This window comes from Anoplolepis gracilipes, chromosome 10 (assembly GCF_047496725.1).
Source record: "Anoplolepis gracilipes chromosome 10, ASM4749672v1, whole genome shotgun sequence".
NCBI classification, from domain to species: Eukaryota; Metazoa; Arthropoda; class Insecta; order Hymenoptera; family Formicidae; genus Anoplolepis; species Anoplolepis gracilipes.
This window is the reverse complement of record NC_132979.1, coordinates 5909414-5929309: the sequence shown is the minus strand read 5'-3', so window position 1 is coordinate 5929309 and position 19896 is coordinate 5909414. Positions and strand designations below refer to the sequence as shown.

At 34.4% G+C, this 19896-nt stretch overlaps 3 protein-coding genes across 4 annotated transcripts; 1 reads left to right on the top strand and 2 right to left on the bottom strand.

Annotated features, from left to right (window-relative positions):
• The first annotated feature begins 2792 nt into the window (after positions 1-2792).
• On the top strand, positions 2793-11445 carry Gdi (GDP dissociation inhibitor). The gene is made up of 5 exons (XM_072901198.1): positions 2793-3444; positions 7901-8314; positions 8489-8702; positions 8779-8961; positions 9217-11445. The coding sequence occupies exons 1-5, from the start codon at positions 3284-3286 to the stop codon at positions 9571-9573; spliced, it is 1329 nt and encodes a 442-aa protein (XP_072757299.1). The 5' UTR covers positions 2793-3283; the 3' UTR covers positions 9574-11445.
• Positions 11446-11516: 71 nt separating this feature from the next.
• Positions 11517-16079, bottom strand: Aasdh (Aminoadipate-semialdehyde dehydrogenase). The gene is made up of 10 exons (XM_072901194.1): positions 15588-16079; positions 15208-15469; positions 14646-15095; positions 14167-14543; positions 13940-14028; positions 12947-13845; positions 12726-12874; positions 12364-12527; positions 12014-12277; positions 11517-11943 (listed from the first exon to the last, which is right to left on the bottom strand). Exons 1-10 carry the CDS (start codon positions 15598-15600, stop codon positions 11551-11553), a joined length of 3060 nt encoding a protein of 1019 aa, XP_072757295.1. The 5' UTR covers positions 15601-16079; the 3' UTR covers positions 11517-11550.
• Positions 16080-16215: 136 nt separating this feature from the next.
• Positions 16216-18744, bottom strand: Skpa (S-phase kinase associated protein 1 SKP1-related A). Of its 2 annotated transcripts, XM_072901200.1 has the most exons (3): positions 18485-18744; positions 16793-17071; positions 16216-16649 (listed from the first exon to the last, which is right to left on the bottom strand). In XM_072901200.1, exons 2-3 carry the CDS (start codon positions 17069-17071, stop codon positions 16440-16442), a joined length of 489 nt encoding a protein of 162 aa, XP_072757301.1. In that variant the 5' UTR covers positions 18485-18744; the 3' UTR covers positions 16216-16439. The 2 variants fall into 2 exon arrangements, with proteins under 2 accessions (XP_072757301.1, XP_072757300.1); XM_072901199.1 differs by lacking the exon at positions 18485-18744 and having other exon boundaries at positions 16793-17077.
• Between the last annotated feature and the right edge of the window lie 1152 nt (positions 18745-19896).

Here is a 19896-nt window from a genome sequence, read left to right as displayed (position 1 = left end):
AAATAACATATTTATAAAATCGCGTTACCTTTTAAAGTGAGATATCGCAGCTGCTGCGAAAGCTGCTCGATGAATTACATAGTATATCATTTGAAACATCTAAATAAGATTAACAATGTTTGCGGAAAAAAAAGTATATAAATCTCAATTAATAATTTACAAGGTTTATATTGTGTGAACTTTGAAAAAGTGATCATATAGTCATAATCCTTACATTCTTCTGTCGCGCATATTTTTATCCAAATGGATGTTTATGTAAAACTAGACACGTTTTTACTGCAAAAACATACATTAGTGTTCAATATGGCTCAGGTAATATACATTATAATTTTCTTCGTTACTCGTTTTTTTAGTCAGTTTACTGATAACGAGCGGCTGCGATAAGCTCACAAATATCGGACGACGTTGAATCTTTGCATGTATACGCAATGAGTAAATTATGAATAAGACATGACACACACACTCTCTCTCTCTCTCTCTCTCTTTTTTCTTTTTATTCTCTTCCTCTTTCTTTCGCTCTTTTGAAATCTACTAAAATCCCAACGGAATACAACATCGACATTTATTTAGCTTAGTGTAATATTACTATAAAGTATGTATTATTTCACCCTGTCAAAAAACGAAATAAATCGACGAAACGCCGCCTCTTGGGAAATGATAAGTTTGACATTCCGAAACGCAAATATGAAAAGCAAAATGAGGGATGCAAAGTTATACCTCTGACATTTCCAACAGCACGGAGAAATGGAGAGCGCAATCTGCGTATCACATTTATCATAGCATTACAATGCATGCGCGTGCATGTTGAGGTTTTTTTTATTGAATTATATATATTTTTTATTACGTCTCTTTCTTTTCGTTGCGGCGGCTAAAGTATACTGTTTTACATTTTATTGAATATATGTGTGTTATATCGTCTTATATATTCTCAATTTCGTGGCGTATTTTTAAACTGTAAAAGGATATTTTAGAGAGGGATGAATTGACACTTGATTGCGAATGGTATGACAAGGATTATTTCAATCACCGGTAAAGTGTCAATTTAGACAAAACGGTGGTTTTCTTGTTAACAGTCGGGGGCAATTTTGCGCGGTTGCATTCAATTGCGAATTAATTAACCGTTATTTCGCTGCAAAACTGTGTTTTTTTTTGTTTTTTTTTCTACCTCGTTATCTTCTTAATCGATTTAATGCGAGTGCATTCTCTGATATCGCACTTGAAATCACTCAAATCTTCGTGCTCTCGCTTCCCTTTTGCGAAATTAAATATCACATGACGTGATCCCGGTTAATCGAATCCTTCTCTAACACGCAATTCTCTTTAAAACCCTTTCACTTTTTTACACGGCCTATAAATCTGACCGTCAAACTTAATTTTTTTCTCGTCGACAAAAAAGTTTGATCGCGCAACTTTTTCAAATCTATATCAAAATCATTTCGCTTCTACATTTTTCATTTTGAAGGAATCGCGCGATCATTTGAAAATCAATTATTTTATGGCACAGGTAACTTTCCCAAAGAAAGACGTCGCTTCTCGGGAAAGGAAAAAGTTGACGCGTTTGCGCCCGCGATCACAACCCGGAAGAGAAGGAGCGGGAGAGAAGGGAAAAAAAATAGAAGAGGAAAGAACAGACTCACATTTTTCCTGGCTCCCGACGTGGTCCACGTGGCCTCGTTTAAAACGGATGGCGTCTCCCCCAAGAACTTGTAGCTTCGAGCTCACATCTCCGTCGCGCGTCGGAAAAGTCGGCGATCCCTGTCGGCCGGGGAAACTCGAAGGGAATCGATGACGAGGATGAGTCACGAACGGGAGGTAGCCCGCAGAGTGAGAATCATCAATCCCCGATCTCTTCTCCGTGGAGCGGAGAAAATGCGCGAGCACATCGAGTACGTTACGCGATCGCGTCGTCGGGTCGCGGCTGCGCCGCGTCGTTTTTCTCTATATTTGGCTTGCTTTCAAAATTCGCGCATCGCCGAAATATTTCCACCACGGGCGAAAATACGCGAGTACGTTATCTTTATCGCGGGCGATTCGACGGTGGCTGATAAAAAGAGGAGCGCGTCACCAGACGGTTGATCTGATATGCTCCGTAGGCCGACAACGCGACACAGCTTATCGCCGTACACGTACTGACAACTTCAACTGACGAACACGCTGCACAGTGTTGCGTGCCAGTTGGGGGGACAAATCTCTCACGCATGCGCAGTAATGCAGACGTTAGCAGACGCTGTTATGTCTAATTGTAAGCATATATATGTATTGTATATTTCGTACAATGAAGGATATTGTTATAGGGCTGTCGCGAAAAAAATTAATAAAAAAATATTAAATATGTATATTAATACATGTAATATTTAATATACGGCATTTAATACAATATATGCAGTATATCGTTAGTAAATTATAACAAAAAAGTATTGATATAATTAAAATAAAAATACGATTCTACAAAAGATCGTAACGCTTTAACACGAACCTACCGAAGCCGATCAGGTGTTTAAGACGTAATTCACGCATGCGCTTTCTCCGAAGAGATTTTCTCCTCATCGCACTTATGATTATCGCGTCCGTCAGAAGTCGGTGCGAAATTGGCGCTCTCTAGTGGTGACTGCTAGCAATAAGAAAAAAAAATCCCTGCAAATGGACGAAGCGCGAAATGTTACTATAGTAAGTCGCGTTTACAAGACACGACAGTTGATACGGAATTTGATTGATTGGAATTGACAGATGGAAAACTTTTCCTCTCTTTCCATCCGTGTGAAATGGAGCAATGACACAGCGATCGTCACAGAACGGATAGTCATCATCGACACTTGAAGTCCATGCAAGAATGACGTTACGTACGTGCTGCATCCTTTAGTGCCCCTTCGCAACGCGGGACGCGGTCTAGTGGAAAAGTTCGACGTCATCCGCCGTCACTGCCACTGCCTGACCGCCACCGCCACCGTCACCGCCGTCGTCGTCGTCGTCGTCGTCGTCGCCGCCGCCACCGCCACCGCCACAGAGTAGCGAAAGAGAAAGAGTTGGTCTTCCTTCTGTCCCGCGTTATATCGCGTCGTGTCGTTTGGTATCGCGTAGGAATCGCGCAACGCGAACTTTCTCCAATTCTTCGCTTGCGGCAGGATCGCGAGAGAGGACTGACGGAAGAGGAGCGGAAGAACCGCGTACGTGGAACAACACGCTCGGCCGCTTGGAAGCCGCGCGACAGTTCGCACCACCTCTCCTGCATCTTCGCTCTCTTCTCTTTTCTACGGAGCCCGGCTTTTTCTAACCCGGCGCCAACATGAATGAAGAATACGACGCGGTCGTTCTCGGCACCGGCCTCAAGGAGTGCATCCTCTCGGGCATGCTCTCCGTCAGCGGTAAACGAGTGCTGCACATCGACCGCAACAAGTACTACGGCGGAGAATCGGCCTCCATCACGCCCCTCGAGGACTTGTTCGGGTAAGTGCTCGGGGTGTCTGCCCTACGTTCTTCCCCTCTTTTTTCCTATCCCCGTATCCTTTTGTCTTTCCGTCAAGCGACACGAGCATTCAGGGAGATGGACACCTGGGAGGCATCAGGTATCACGTTTATCTTGCAGATATTTTCTTTAAGCCTTTATGTCGGTTCTTCCTCCTCCTTCTTCTCTCATGACACATGGGCGGGAAATTGTCAGCAGCTGGTTACGGATATTGATAAGGAATTTCCTTCCTCTTTATTCCTGATCGAAATCTTTCGCCGGTCGGTCATCTCCGTAGACAGCGAGAGAGAGAAAGCAATGACAACGAGAGAAGGTAGAAGAAAAGGGAGAAAGAGAGAGAGAGAGAGAGAGAGAGAGAGAGAGAGAATACGTTTCCGCGGGGAACGCATCGAATTGTCGGAACTGCGTCGTATACAGCAGGGGGGGAGAAAAGGGGAGGGGAAGTATATCGATTCTCGAGCCCACATTTCCACGGCGCGCGCGAATCGACGCTGCGAATTGTCCGAACGCTCTTCTCGTTTCGCGATTCATCGAAGTCGATGTTGAGATGCTCGATGCAGGAATATTTCTCTCTTTCTCTCTCTGATAAATTTTACTTTCTTGTAAATCATAAATTGCATTAGAATATAATGTATATATATAAATTATATATATACATTATATACTCGCATATATATATATATATATATATATATATATATATATATATATATATATACAGTAATTATTCCGTTTTGACGAAAATTTGCATGATCTTTAGTATGTTTATTTTGATATTAATCTTTATCAACGTTATTTGTTAAAAATAATATTATTAGGTTATTCTAATTTCATCAGCGTCAATTAACTTTAACCTTGGTTCAAATTATGTTTTATTTCTTTCTCTCAAACTTGTTTGAAAGAGACAAAGGTATAGTTTAAAGTTAATCGATTTTAGTGAAATCGGCCCGTAGATGAATAATATTATATCACTTATTGTTTTTAAAAATAATTAGTACCTATGTTAAAAAGACTTTTATAAAAAAGATACTTTTAAAAAAAGTGTCTTGAGCATTCTGATGTCATTTAAAAAATTTATTTATCTTGTATTTCCTCTATATTATTCATTACAGAAAATAGGAAGAAAGCGAAAGCTGGCTCTGAATTATAAACTAACACTAAATACAAAAAAAGAACATAAACACGGCAAATAAGAGCAAAAACACAGTAATTATGCTATCTCAAATAAATTATATATAACTATCAGAAATTAAAAAAAAAAAAAAAAGCAATTAAAATACGTTACAATTCAATAAAATACCAAACTTAATAAAAAATGTAGGGAAAAAAGGGGAAGCTGAAGAGACGGAAGCTCTAATGGATTTATTTATACGATGTTAGAATATTTTGGAGCACAGAAACGGAGACTGTATTTAATTCTAAGTATAGCGAGTACTGCAAGCGCCCAACACTAATTACGAATTCCGGTCGTTGCTACCGGTCGAAAGTACGTAACGGAAAGTTCGGTCAGCCTCGCAACAATTACACATTGAGTGTAAAGAGAGAGCAAGAACAAGAGGAAGAGAGGAAGAAACGGTATCCGCCCTACACGTGAGAAAGAGAGAGAGAGAGAGAGAGAGAGGGAGCTTGCTCGATCGAACGTGGCGAAATTGTCATTACTGCGATGAAATTTTGTCCTACATTAAATTCTTCGATTTCATCTATTCGCCAAGATGTTAATTTTTATCTCGATGTAATTTATATCGCGCTCCCGTTTTATACTCTAGCTCTGTTTTTATAGCTGCATTTTCCTCTTTTATTATTAAAAGCGCGAGCGTACTTTTTTTATTCTGGGTATAAAAAATAATATAAATATATAAAGAGGAAATTAAGTAACAATAAAGCTTTTTGCGTTCTATTTATTGTTTGCTTTTATTTTTATTTCAATTATTTATTATTTATTATTTATTTTTCTTTTTTAATACTTTTAGTTTCTTTCCTTTTTCTCTGCTTTTATTTATTTTCTTTTCTTATTTGCGCTCTTTTCTGATTTCTAATCCTTTTCTTATTTTATTCTCTCTCTCTCTCTCTCTTGTGTCAAGTTTTCATACTTTTCCCAAACATAACGACCTTGTTAACCACGTTCGTCGACATTTATTATTGAGAAACTTCCGACAAGCGATATCATTATAGTAACATGTTGACATGATTCAGTATATTTCAACTTACATACATATCTACACAAATCCACAGAATCTACATGCATTCTACATCGATTTGCTGCATCGCTATTCGCATAAGGAACATTTTTCCGTATAATTATTATTAATTCAATACAAAATATTGCCATTCTTGTTTATCATTGTAGCATCATGTTTGTTGTACATGTTGTATAACAAATATGATTATGTCAGACTTTGGACTTTGGATCCACTACAATGATTATTTTCACACCTTCCTTCTTTTCTTTTTTTTTTTTTTTTTTTTTCTTTTTTTCTCGGTTATATATACAATTTTTTGCGAAATTTCCGCATTACAGAATATCTTTCAATATAAATCATTAACGAGTTTAAATTAATTTCATGGCGAAAGCTACGCTCGATATTAAATATTCTAACAGATAATTATTTTATTGTGTGAATGTTTGTGAATAATTTTAAATAATTTAATTTATTCATAAATTTATTAATAAATTTTAGTCTCCTGTATTGCAATAAAAATTGCGATAAGAGTTAACTCTGTAGATGTAATTGTACGAAATGCACATGGCACGTTATTGTGATACATAAAGAACAGAGGAGAGAGATAACGAGATGTTTTCTCGCAATTTCGTCGGCATTCCTTCTTTCGGTCGTTTCATGATAATCGTATTAAACAAAAAATGCGATCAAGTGTCAAAAGTTCACGATTATGGTCTTCCCTTTCTCTCTCTCTGAAATCTTTCCCCTTTTCCGTTTCCTTCACCAAAGGTTTCATTATGTAGCGACTGCACATTCTGATGTAAAGGTGCAATGTCACCTGTGAAAAACACGGATATCCTGTTGCCAGCATTTGATATATCCGTTACATTCTTTTGTACAGCAACGCGCGCGAAACATGAAAGTTCGTCGAGGAGAAGCAGGAGGAGGAGGCAGCTCCATTCGCGCCGAATGCAGATGGAAAGCGGAACGACGACCGTTTCGAAGAGATTGCACGTAATTATGTGCTTCGCGGAAAAACGCACGTCACAACACGCGAATCCCGGTAGCTTTCCGTCTCGCGATTACGAATGCAAATCTGATGAATCTGGACAAGCAGAAAAAGTAATTAGCCTCAATTATGAACTGCGAATAGACACACACCGTGTAATGCATATTTCTCTTTACGTACTTTTTCACGTGCTCGTGCAATAATTGTATCTCTCTTCAACACGTACAGTACATTGTATTTTTTAATATATATATACACACAAGAATTTGAGTAATTTTTTTGCATACATTTTTTGTATACTAAATATAAAATTAATTAAAATGTGTATAAAACTAAAATGGATCTAGATCTCTTTATACAGGAGTAAAAAGTTTTTTGTATAATAAATATAAAATTAATTAAAATGTATAAAATTAAAATTAATATAGACTTTACACTTTACACAAGGGACAGAAATAAAATTAATGGATTGCGCAAAAAGAATAATTGGATAATTACGACGTGTACGACATACTTCTACGTCGTCCATAAAGTTACGCAATTGCGTTTACGCTGTACGCAACGTATTCCTCTATGGATTCGCACTTTGCGTCATTTATATGGAGAAAACAATAACGAAGAGACCATTGCAAGCTCCCAATAAATCATCATCGCACAGATAATTCATACCTATCGCGTTATCATAAATTGCTGTCCTTGATGCTCGCGTCACCTTTACGATATCGCACAATCATCACTCGTGACAAGTTGTTAACTGGATACTGTTAACTGGATGAATGCAACGATTGTCGATTCATGAATAACATTTACGCCGTATTTTATTACTTTATACTACAGAACCACTTATTGCAAAAATAATTTTTATTCTGAATACAAATAAAGCCTATGAAAAGGAGCATCCAACATGAGCGTTTAATTACAATTGATAAAATTGAACAAGGAACTGTGGACTAATTAGTTGATAACTTGTTTGTGGTAGAGCCTATTATTAATTTTCATGACCTAATTTTTCTTCCTGTTAAATTCGCATAAACTAATTAAGAGATAAAGGAGACATTTAACGCCTAATTATCTCGTGAAAAGCAATTACTTTAATTAAATTTTATAGTTTTATAATTTATTTTTATCAAATTTTATTATTGTACATTATGTTATTTAAAACGTTGTTGTAATATACTCTATAGATAAATTTATGACATTAAAATTAATTATTATGTGGCTATGTTTTATATTATCGCGCTTACTCATAATCATGTTTACGTTGTTTAGAAAATTCAAGGCCCCGTCGCCGGATGAGAGTTATGGCCGTGGCCGGGACTGGAATGTCGATCTGATTCCTAAGTTTCTGATGGCAAACGGTCTTCTCGTCAAGCTACTCATTCACACGGGCGTGACACGTTATCTGGAATTCAAGTCAGTGGAGGGCTCATATGTGTACAAATCGGGCAAGATCTCCAAGGTACCGATTGATCAGCAGGAGGCTCTGTCCAGCGATCTGATGGGTCTGTTCGAGAAGCGGCGGTTCCGCAGCTTCCTAATGTGGGTGCAGAATATGCAAGAGGACGATCCGAAGACGTGGGACGGCTTCGACCCCTTCAACAACAATATGAGCGCGCTCTACAACAAATTCAGTCTCGACAAAAATACGCAAGACTTTACTGGGCACGCGTTAGCGTTGTATAGGTAATAATTCAAGGCTTACTTCAAAAAAAGTAAATTGTCATGACATTAAACGAACTCATAAAATAAACACATTGGTTTTTATTGTCGAGAATGCTTTATAAGAATACAAGTTCAAATTATGAAATATCTATCTATTAATATTTATTTTCAAAAAAATATTTGCCTTCTAATCAGGGATGACGACTATATAAGCCAAACCGCGATAATCACCATTAGAAGAATTAAATTATACAGCGATAGTTTAGCGCGATATGGAAAGTCGCCGTATCTCTACCCGCTGTACGGTCTGGGCGAACTTCCTCAGGGATTCGCCCGACTCAGCGCCATTTACGGCGGTACATACATGCTGGACAAGCCGATCGACGAAATTGTTATGAAGGACGGCAAGGTAAGTGTCTCGTTACACGTTTGCCATATCTCCGTAACTAAACTCAGTCACTGAAGGTGATCATTATTTTTCCTAGGTGGTCGGCGTCCGTTCCGGAGATGAGGTAGCTCAATGTAAACAAGTTTTTTGTGATCCTACGTACGTAGCCGATAGCGTGAAAAAGGTCGGTCAGGTGATAAGATGCATATGTCTCATGGATCATCCGATTCCGAGCACGGGCGACGCGCTGTCCACGCAAATCATCATTCCTCAGAAGCAGGTAATTAAATATTATGCATTTTTTCCCTCAAGTGTATGTTAAGCTTTTAGGAGTTGTATCATAGGAGAGGCTATATCATATTCTGATATAGCCTTTTTTCATTTTAACTCTATAAGAATCGGTTTTACATTTTAAAGTCTAATATAAAATACTTTGTAAATCATTTATTCACATAGATGTGAATTTTATTATCGTAACATTTGTAAGAATTTCCTATTTGTTTTATATATTCAAACACTTCTCTTTTTTCCACAGGTCGGTCGCAATTCCGACATCTATGTGTCTCTTGTGTCGCATACTCATCAAGTAGCGGCGAAGGGCTGGTTTATAGCTATGGTTTCGACCACAGTGGAGACGAAGAATCCAGAGGTTGAGATTAAACCCGGTTTGGACTTGCTCGGTCCAATCAAACAGAAGTTTGTCAGCATCTCCGACTATATGGTGCCGGTGGACGACGGTCTTAACAGTCAGATATTCATATCTACCAGTTATGACGCAACCACGCACTTTGAGACGACCTGCTTGGATGTGCTTGATATATTCAAGCGTGCCACTGGCGAGGAATTTGATTTTAACAAGGTTAAGCAGGAGCTCGGCGACGAGGATCAGTAACCGTAATTACCGAGTATGCGCATGCATTTTACACCACATTACACCATGGGAAAATCGAAGCGCTCAGTGAATTTGCGTATTCGAGTAAACAAGAAACCATCGCTCGATGATCGCCGACTGCCGTCGGCATGCGACAGTGTCTCAAGGCAGATATCACGAAACAGATGTCACGCTTGCGAGCAGACCTGTGCCTAATTATGTAGGTTCTCTTTGATAGAGGATAAAAAAAACGAAGGTAAAGTTTGGCTAAATTCTCTCTCTCTGTCTCCTACTTCGTCCTAATCTTATCTCCTGTTATTTCCACGAATTCTTCAACAAAGTCCTGTTCAAAAGCGACACGAATTCTCTATTACATTTACATGGAAGAACTCGGACTATATTTCTACGACTTCAAGTACCGGATTATAAGGTTAGATCTCCTCTTGTAAATTTATATTTTACATGAAACTTAAATCTAATCTGCCAATATACATTCGAACAGAAGATAATAAAAAAAGATAGAGATAATCTCGAGACGTCCGTGTCACTGCGTGTATACAATATATATGCATAATATTTTAATGTATCGAAGTATAGCAGAAGATTCATCAGTAAATTACACTGTACAAAAAGGAATCTATAAATGCATCACTACATAAAAAATACAATACACCGTTAACAATTGATTAATGATAAACAATATAAAGTATCATATCTGTCTAGATTTAGAATTTCTATAGATATAGACGAAACGTTTCCGGAAAATTTCGGAAATTGTGTGAATCTGGGAAAGTTTATGTTGTCTGAATGTTAATTACCTATAGGTTGTCTAAGTTGCATTTATCGAACAAAGTGATTAAGCAATGATTTAGTTTTATACAAATCGCCGAGATTTACGGACGTAAATGTTCCATCGATGACTCTCCATTGCTTGTCGATTGTCTAGTAAAATTAGGAAAAAAAATGCATAAATAATAAATAATAAATATTATATTTCGCGATATTCGCGATATTCGCGTACATATAACTATGTTTCATATTCTATATTTGTTTACTCTTATTGAAGAGATGTTTATTTAGAAAACAAATCTATTAGATATTTTTAACGTGCGTTCGAAAAACAGAATTAAGATGTTTATTTAGAAAACAAATCTATTAGATATTTTCAACGTGCGTTCGAAAAACAGAATTAGAGATAGGAAAGTCACATGTTTCTATACTTGAGATAAAATCGATGGAAAGTAGAAAAAGATTGATATCGAAACGTTGGAACGAAAAAGAAGATATCCAAACTCTCCGGAGCGGCCAAGCATTTCACATTATATATAGATATTATAGATCTATATAGTATATATTATAAAAATATAAAGATATATATACATACATATATATATATATATATATATATATATATATATATATATATATATATATATATATATATATATATATGAGAAGGTGGAGTCGTTGAAATATTGTTGTTTCGTGTGAGCTTGAGATCCGGATTATTTCTTTTGCATAATAAAAACCTGCGGGCGTATCTTGTAATAATATTATTATTATTATTATGTCGTTACCTGATAAAAAGAAGAGCGCAAATACTTGCATATGTTTATCGAATAAATGAACGATAAATTAATAGTAGACTAATGCCAAAAGAAGAAAAGGATGATCAGCCGTTTTCCTAGATTCACTCTTTTGCTTGCACTCTCTCATGGGTTACTACAATGGCACATGCAATATCACACTACGTACAAAAATCTGTGGAAAGAATGGAAAAGAATACTCAGATAATGAACATTTATCTCGATGCAGCGGATACACCTTTCACAATTATCAACCATCAACTTGTAACACACGAGAGCAGAATAGAATAAATGATATTGTATTAATCGTGTACTTTTTGCGATTTGCTGACCAGTCTCGCTCAAAATCGGGAAGAATGTTAACAACTTGTAGCGATATTTGCATTTAGTACACAGAAATTTTATTTTTACGTCATGTTGCACACAAACTCAAAACGTAAAGATTGTTATCTCGGCATCCTAAGATAATGAGATCGTTGTGAACAACTGGCGAGGAAAACGTTTCACCGGGAAGTTGCTTGGTTGCCAACAATTTACCTTCCGAAAAATCGAATACTTTAAGAATGCCATTTGTACATGCTACAAACATACGTCCATCTTCGCACCAAGGAGTCGCAAAAATAGGCGAAGGCAATTGTAACGTATATTTCAATTTTTGTTCATTGCCTTCTGTCATCTTCTGTGACATCTCGAAACAATATATATGTTTGTTATGGCTAGCCAAAACAACATACTCGTTTGTAGACTCGACATTCCATATCACGGGATACGAAAACACATTGCCATGTATCACGTATCGCCAAATCTGCAATAACAAAAAATGTTATTACAACGGACATCGACACAAAAAAGAGACAGGTAGTTATATACCTGACCTGACAATCAGTTTCGATGTCGAAACAACACAATGCTCCGGCCACCGAACAAAATAAGACGTATCCAGTCCGAAGAACGACAGGCGCGACGAAAATCGGATCCTGCAATTTACGCTTCCACGTAATCTGTCCGGAAGATTGTTGCAAGGCCAAGCATGAACCATCCAGCGTTCCAAAAAGTACCGAAGTTGATTGTCGATGTAAACAACCGGTAGCACAGATTCCACCTTCGCTTGCTTCAGTTTTCCATATTTGAGTACCGTCCTAGTAGGTATATAAAGCTATCTAATTATAAATATTATAATGTTAATAATAAGCTTTATGCTAGTAGTATTAATTGAATTGTCTACCTCTATCGAAAGACAGTATACATAGTGGTCATAAGAACCCACAAATATTTTGCCCCCTTGTGGGCACATTATCGCCGTGCATTTCACCATATCTTGCGTTCGAAATTTCCAAATTATTTCGCCAGTTTTTAAATGGATACAGTACACATACCCATCATAACAACCTATCGGTATTACTTGTTAGTTAATGATTTTTAAATTGTCCCGATATTTTTCTTGCCTACGTCTTTTAAGGGGGGAGGGGGGAGGTAGTGTAAAGAGGGCTCACAGAATTTTAAAAAATGAGAATCTATTTTCGCCAAGTTGATAGTTGCTTGTTTTTAAATTGCATTGTATTAATATCAGGCGATATTAATACTTACCTACAATGCCACGAAATTCAGCCAGGACTAAGACAGAAGCTTCTATCCTGTCTGGTAATTTTATCTTGTACGATCTATTGCTGGTTCCTAACAAGTCAACAGTACATATAATGCCGAAATGTGAGCCGACTGTTGCGTACAATTCTGTTCTATAAATTAAAGAATACATGTTAAATAGGCATACTTTTTCGATTAAAATATATTTTTAGTTATATTCTTACTTGGAATAACGGTACACAATTGGCGAGGCATCGACGCACTTTTGCAAATTATATGTAGCCAATACTTTAATATTCGATACATTTTTTTCTTGTGAAAGAACAGTACTTTCTTCTTGTATTATGTTACTGTAAATTTTTCCTCTACATTTATACCACTGACAAAAATTTTTTTTATTTAACAATGATGGAGAATTATTCGACGATGATTGCCTTGATAGAAATTCTTCTGCATTAAACATTTTCTGGGAAGATTTATCATCAAAAGAAATGTCGACGCGGCGACTGACATTCTTGTAGTTTTGTTCAATTAAAGTATTTCTAATATAATTGATGCATTCGTTGCACGTAACGTCCTTCAGTAACATACCAATTAATTCGGGGAATTCTACATTAAAGGCTTCAGTAACAGCGCTAGAAATTTGAAGCGCTACTATTGACGTACCGCCTGACGTTAAAAAACCGGTGTCTTCAGATTTTATATGATTGTTCCATAAGTTTCTAAATATTTCATCTGCATCAGTACACAAGTCATTTCCAGTGATGAGATCTAATTCAGATTCTTGGCATATTTTTTTTAATGACACGTGACAAATCTTTCCACTAGTAGTAAAATTAAAATCGTCTATTATAATTATTTTATCAGGGTTATAAATCGCCGGTAATATTTTTAAATGCAATATTATATCTTCTTTCAACTTAGGAAATTCTTCTTTGGGTTTTGTAGTAGATATGCATAAATATAATTTATGATTTTTTGCATTCCAGAATGTGGCACAAATTTGTATAAAATTTAATTCCATTGCTACTTTCTCAAGTTCCTGTAAATTCACTTTATTTCCAAATCTTTTTATGATATTATTTCGTCTTCCTTTATAAAATATTCTACCTCGATTATCCATCTAAAAAGAAGGAAAGTATAAATTTGAGCGATTTTTTATTAAAAATATTTAAGAAAATTAAAATCATATTTTGTCAATAAAAAAACTTACTCACTGAAACTATATCGTCAGTATTACGAAAAATTGGCTTGTTTAAATCTTCGTCAATTTCATTTTCAATGATACAAATTCTATTGATACTTCCTATATTGAAACATAAAAAAAAAGATTATATAAAATTAAATTCCACAAACATATTTTATATATATATATATATATATATATATATATATATATATAAAAAATTAGGTTTCATATATTATTATAATGTTAAAAACTAACCGATGTAAAGAGTGCCTTCACCTCTAGTTATCACTTCATTATCTTCGTTCCTAATTTGAAATATAGTTTCTGACAAGGGTTCACCTAAACAAGATTCATCTATGCTATCATCTTTGGCAATTTCATTAATACTGGACCAACATGATATTTCAGTTATACCATAGATATTAAATAATCGTGTCATATTTTGCAAATGAGTAGCTTTTAAAATTAATTTTATACTAGGGAATGGTTCTCCGCCTAAGAGAAGAACTCTTAATTGAGAATCTTTGCCCAAGATTGTGGTCTTCAAACGTTCAATGGACCATTTATGGAAAAGTAGCGATGGAGTAATTTGAAGAAGCGTTACATTGGCATCGGATATTTTTTGCAATAGCCTAAAAAAATATTTTTGCTAAATGTGCATTGTATTTGCTATATGTGCATCTTATGTTTTTTCCTTCAGTATTTTTCAAACGTGTTGTATAATAGTTATTTACCTGTCAGTTTCATTTTTTAATGGTTTTGAAACCATAAACAGAGTTGCAGCGCAAGAAAGACTTAGGAAAACTTCAACAATACTGGGATCAAAGGTAAAATTTGTTAATTGTGCAATTTTATCAGAGTTTGTTAAACAAAAGATTTTCTTCAAATCGATAATATTAGGCAATATGCAGGAATGAGGCACTTTAACAATTTTTGGGATCCCAGTTGAGCCTGAGGTGGCAATTGCATATGCGAAACATTTTCTATTAATATTCTTTCTTTGGGCATCTATTAATTTTGTTAAATATATAGATTGTCCATGAATATCAAATTTACATATGATCTCTCTATTGGATGTCACATGTTTTGTAAAAATATAATTTACATATAAAGAAGTAACTATTTGTTTACATGTTGGTGGATCTGCAGGTATATTGAGAAAAGTATGTCCACTATCGAGGATCCTGCCAAGAATGCAAAATGGATTTAAAGTAAATATTTATCATATTATAAGTATGATTTGTGAATATAGGCAATAGTGAATCGAATATTTATACTAATGATTATATTTCTTACCCAAGCATTAAAGAAGGAACACAGTATTCTAAAATATCCCAATTAATACCGATGAATTCAGGATACTGTATACATTTTAAACAATTTGAAACTATTTCTTTCATCGCTCGCAATTCATTATAACTTATAATCTTGACTTCCTTTAAATCGTGATATTCTATAGCTGTTTTATTGAGATAAAGCCAATTACATACATTATGCAAGGCTTGTGAACAATCTGGCTTGTTGTCATCTTGCAATTTTAATTTTTTAGTGTCATTAGCTAAAAAAAATTTGAAAAATTCAATGAATAGAAATATATATTATGTATTTAGAAATTTGTGTTGCATTTTATAAGACAAAATTACAGCGATTGATTATAAATTTATCAATGTACTTACTTGTACGACTCATTGCATATGTAAAGCACACACATATATAGGTATTACATTAAAAATATATATTCTTTTTATAGTTAAACACGTGCTAACAAAATTCACGTAAAATTAATTTTCCTTAATAAGCGTAAAATTAGATGTTAAATATTTATTCAAGTATGTACGTCTCGTTGTTGATTGTTTTGATATAAAGGTTAGGAGACGTGGGTTCTCAACTTGTATTCCTACAATTTCTTTACGTATCAAAGATATATAGGTAGTGCAATAATAATAATAAAAATAATTAACTTTATGCATAATATAAAATTAAATTGGTCAGCAAAATAATTTTATACACTTACAATTAAGTTTTACAAATAAGTTTAGTCCTAGGTTTAACTGGATCTATTAATTTAGTGGTTTTACTTTAAGGAAGAATTAAAAAAAAGAGGGTTTTTTATTTTTCATTTAATATATCATTAAACTGTATATAATTTAGTCTTAAATAAACATTTATATTTTATCCTAAAAATATTAGTGGTTCAGAAAAGTACATTTATGTCATTCTATGATGATATTGAAGAATTTTGTATTGTTCTAGAGTCTAGAGTTTAAAAAGCAAAGTGTGGATAGGATATATCTGACACAGTAATTCACAATTGTTATTCTATCTTTATTAAATGAAAATAAATAATAGTGGACTTAGTAGCAGAGTAAATAGTCATATGATTTTAATATTTTTATCGCAATTAGTTAACTTTTTTCAAATAAATTTACTACCTTACCACTGGGAAATTTCTTAAAATCAAAGTTGCTAAAATTCTACATCTAGCAATATATAATGACAAATTATTCAACAATCAAGATATTTTCCCATTATTTCTCCTCACACCACTCATTCTCCTTGCGTACTTGCTCTTCTTCTGAAGCGGTAAAATCATTCTTGATGTTAAATGTTTTACGAATCTCTTCGGGTGTCTTGCCTTTGATCATATTGGCAACAGTTTTGCATGTAACATCTAAGAGACCCTTAATGTCGAGATAGTTAGCTGCTAGAATCAATTCGAAAAGAGTGCCTTGGTCAACCTGTAAAACACATTCATGTTTAAGTTTATAAAAATTCAACAGTCTTGTCACTCTAGTATGTTCTCGTTTATAACAATATTATTAACATTTATTATAATTCTAGACTTTATTTAGATTCAGTATAATTAACAAAAGATATTTACTTTCAGAAAATCAGCGTCCCACGAATTGATATCATCAGTACGTTTCTCTTTGTTCTCATCATCCTCTGGTGGTGGTGGGTCGTCCTTGTGATACGTAGCCCATTGTATTACCTTCTTGAGAATTGCCGAATTAACGTTCGGCAACGGCACAATCTCCTCCTCTTCCTCATCCATACCAAGATCCTCTAACATGGTCTTAATGGTAACTGAACATTTTGCGATCTCGACGTCGACCTCATATACCTCGCCGTCGGAGCTCTGTAGCTTGATGTTAGGCATCTGCATGAAACAAGGTAATAATATAAATCAAACTGATTTTCAAGACAATACTTCTTCAGGATAATGTAGTCTAAGTAAAGTTTTTCATATTTCTATTTCATATACACAAAATTTCTTCATACTTTTTAAAATAATTAATGATAATTAATTATTTCATTAAATAATTAAACAGAAATAGTCGTAAGATCATTTCATATTAGAAGACGTCTAAATTCTAAATTTATAAGAAGGAATAGTAAGAAGGAACAATAAGAAGGATCCAGAAAAACCTTTTATTGGTTGCTTGTGAATAATAGCTACCATTTTTTCTTTTTCTTGCTTTGTTCTTTTAACAATGCAACAATTTATATTTTATCATCAATGATCTCTGTGACCATTTTCTTCCATTTTCACTTGTGGGCTTGTGTAAAACTAATTGAAAAAAATATGGAAAACTGGGAATATTTAAGGATTCTTTAAATATTCTTTTGAATCTCGCGAAAAATCAGGGAAGTCTCATAGAATTTTTTGGGATTCAGTTAATTCTTTTTTTGATACTTTTGCTTTTCATTTTTTAAATTGTTTTCACATGATTTATTTTCTACTTAAAAGATGAAAAGCAAAAGTATCAAAGAAAGAATTTTTGAAAAAATTACCTGAACAATTGTTTTCACATGATTTATTTTCTATTTAAAAGATGACAAGCACACAAGTGAAAATGGAAGAAAATGGTCACAGAGATCATTGATGATAAAATATAAATTGTTGCATTGTTAAAAGAACAAAGCAAGAAAAAGAAAAAATGGTAGCTATTATTCACAAGCAACCAATAAAAGGTTTTTCTGGATCCTTCTTATTGTTACAAACAAAGCAGTGTTTGTATACATTCTCTATCACTCTCGACATAACCTAAACTCAACATACACCTTACTAAAAATCCAATCACAATCGACTACGTTTCAAAATTTTGCATCTCCGAAAAAATTTACTTTACGTGTATATTTAAAAAATTTTTTCGAATAATAAAAAAAGGGAGGCAAGAAATTTATAAGAAATCCAAATTCGAGATTGTTCAATTTCCGATATAGGTAAAAGATAGTAAAGATGGATATGCCCATAAAAAGCACATGGTAAATTTCTCAGAATATTCTGGAAACCACATCTACGCAATAGCACAGATTTACTAGCCACGCTATCGCAATTTAATTTTCTTAAGCGTCTATTTATACAATCATTGTTTAATTCAATTATATTTTTACTATTTTAATTTACGTATCCATAATATATATATATATACATATATATATGTATATATATATATATATATATATAATCTCGTGTTCTACTATTCATACTACAAATCCGTTCTCCAACGCTTAAAAGACCGCTTATACGATTATCTGGATTGTTAAATCGAGAAAATGTGATAATTACTTTCTTGCTGGCAAAATAGAAATCGTCGATTCAAGCGTCACTCCTTGCCTTGTAGACTTCTTTCTTCCTTTCGACTTCCCTTCACGTTCTCGTATTGTTTGCCTCGGCTACTTCTCTCTTGGCTCTGCTCCTCGAGACTGAAGACCTATCCCCGTTCAACTCCTATTTCAGAATAACACGAAGAAAGAAAGCTGGAAGCTTTATACGTTATCCTCCCGATTTTTGTCTACTCAACGAGGGAGGGCAGAGAAAGCTGGTGGGGGTTGGGGGGGTGGGGAAAGTTTTTCGCATAGACTTATAAAAGAGACATCTGGAACCAGCTGGAACTACCTAGCCAATCTTTGATCGACACGGTCGGTAAGATCACTGACTGTGATTTCCATTCATATTCACGCTTCATCAATAGAACTTTATTGATTGGAGATAGTAAACAGATGGTGCCACAAAGCAGTTTTGTATAGAATCTCTAGACTCTAGAACTAGAAGATGGATTTTGACTAGAAAGCGTGTTCCTCCTTATTGGAATATCGGAAGAAAAATTGAAAAAATTTGGCGGAACCGAAGGAAATTGTTGCGAGAAGCATAATTATTTCCGAAAGAAATAAAGTAAGAAAATTATAATCAATATATACATGTTCCTTTTTTTATATATTTCTGAAAAAATAATTTGAATTTCAATAATATCGTACAGCACAGCACATTTCTTGAACACACACACATACACAAATATCGTCTTTGTTATAAAACTTTATTAAAATCATTTTTATTGATGCTATCATCGACAAGATATTACTTATATATATATATATATATATATATATATATATATATATATATATATATTATATTTACTAGCGTTATTAACACATCTTGCGCGGGTGTTTTCCCGTACAAAACGACTTTAGTCGCTTCCCGCGCAAGATGTGTTAAGATAAAAAATTTCTTTTATAAATAATATAAATCAGAGGGTGTCTATTCCCCTGTCAGCACACATGTATTAAAATATGTTTTAACATTCTATGGATTTCTTATGAACATCTTTTGAATATGTGTGCTGTTAGCAGGGTTCCTGGAAAAATATGAAAACTGGAAATATTCAAGGATTTCTTTTGTATTTTTCGTATTCTTTTGTATTCTTTTGTATACGGATTTGTAGTATGAAAAACAGGCAAGTCTCATGAAATTCTTTTGTATACGGATTTGTAGTATGAAAAACAGGCAAGTCTCATGGAATTTTATTGGGATTTAAGAAATTTTTTTCAAAAATTCTTCTTTTGATAATTTTGCTTTTCATCTTGTAAATAATCAACCGTGTATGTGAAACTGACATCTCATTTTGTAGAAACTCATTAATTTGTGTTTTGGCATTATTTTTGATAGTATTCTAGAATTCTTGATAAGATTAAACATAC

Coding starts and splice junctions, on each gene's coding strand:
- Gdi (XM_072901198.1), top strand. CDS start 3,284: ATGAATGAAGAATACGACGCGGTCGTTCTCGGCACCGGCCTCAAGGAG. Junction 3,445..7,900: donor CCCCTCGAGGACTTGTTCGG/GTAAGTGCTCGG, acceptor TACGTTGTTTAG/AAAATTCAAGGCCCCGTCGC. Junction 8,315..8,488: donor CACGCGTTAGCGTTGTATAG/GTAATAATTCAA, acceptor CCTTCTAATCAG/GGATGACGACTATATAAGCC.
- Aasdh (XM_072901194.1), bottom strand. Junction 14,544..14,645: donor TTAAAAAATGAAACTGACAG/GTAAATAACTAT, acceptor ATATTTTTTTAG/GCTATTGCAAAAAATATCCG. Junction 12,528..12,725: donor TGAATTTCGTGGCATTGTAG/GTAAGTATTAAT, acceptor TAATACCGATAG/GTTGTTATGATGGGTATGTG.
- Skpa (XM_072901199.1), bottom strand. CDS start 17,077: ATGCAGATGCCTAACATCAAGCTACAGAGCTCCGACGGCGAGGTATAT. Junction 16,650..16,792: donor GGGACGCTGATTTTCTGAAA/GTAAATATCTTT, acceptor TGTGTTTTACAG/GTTGACCAAGGCACTCTTTT.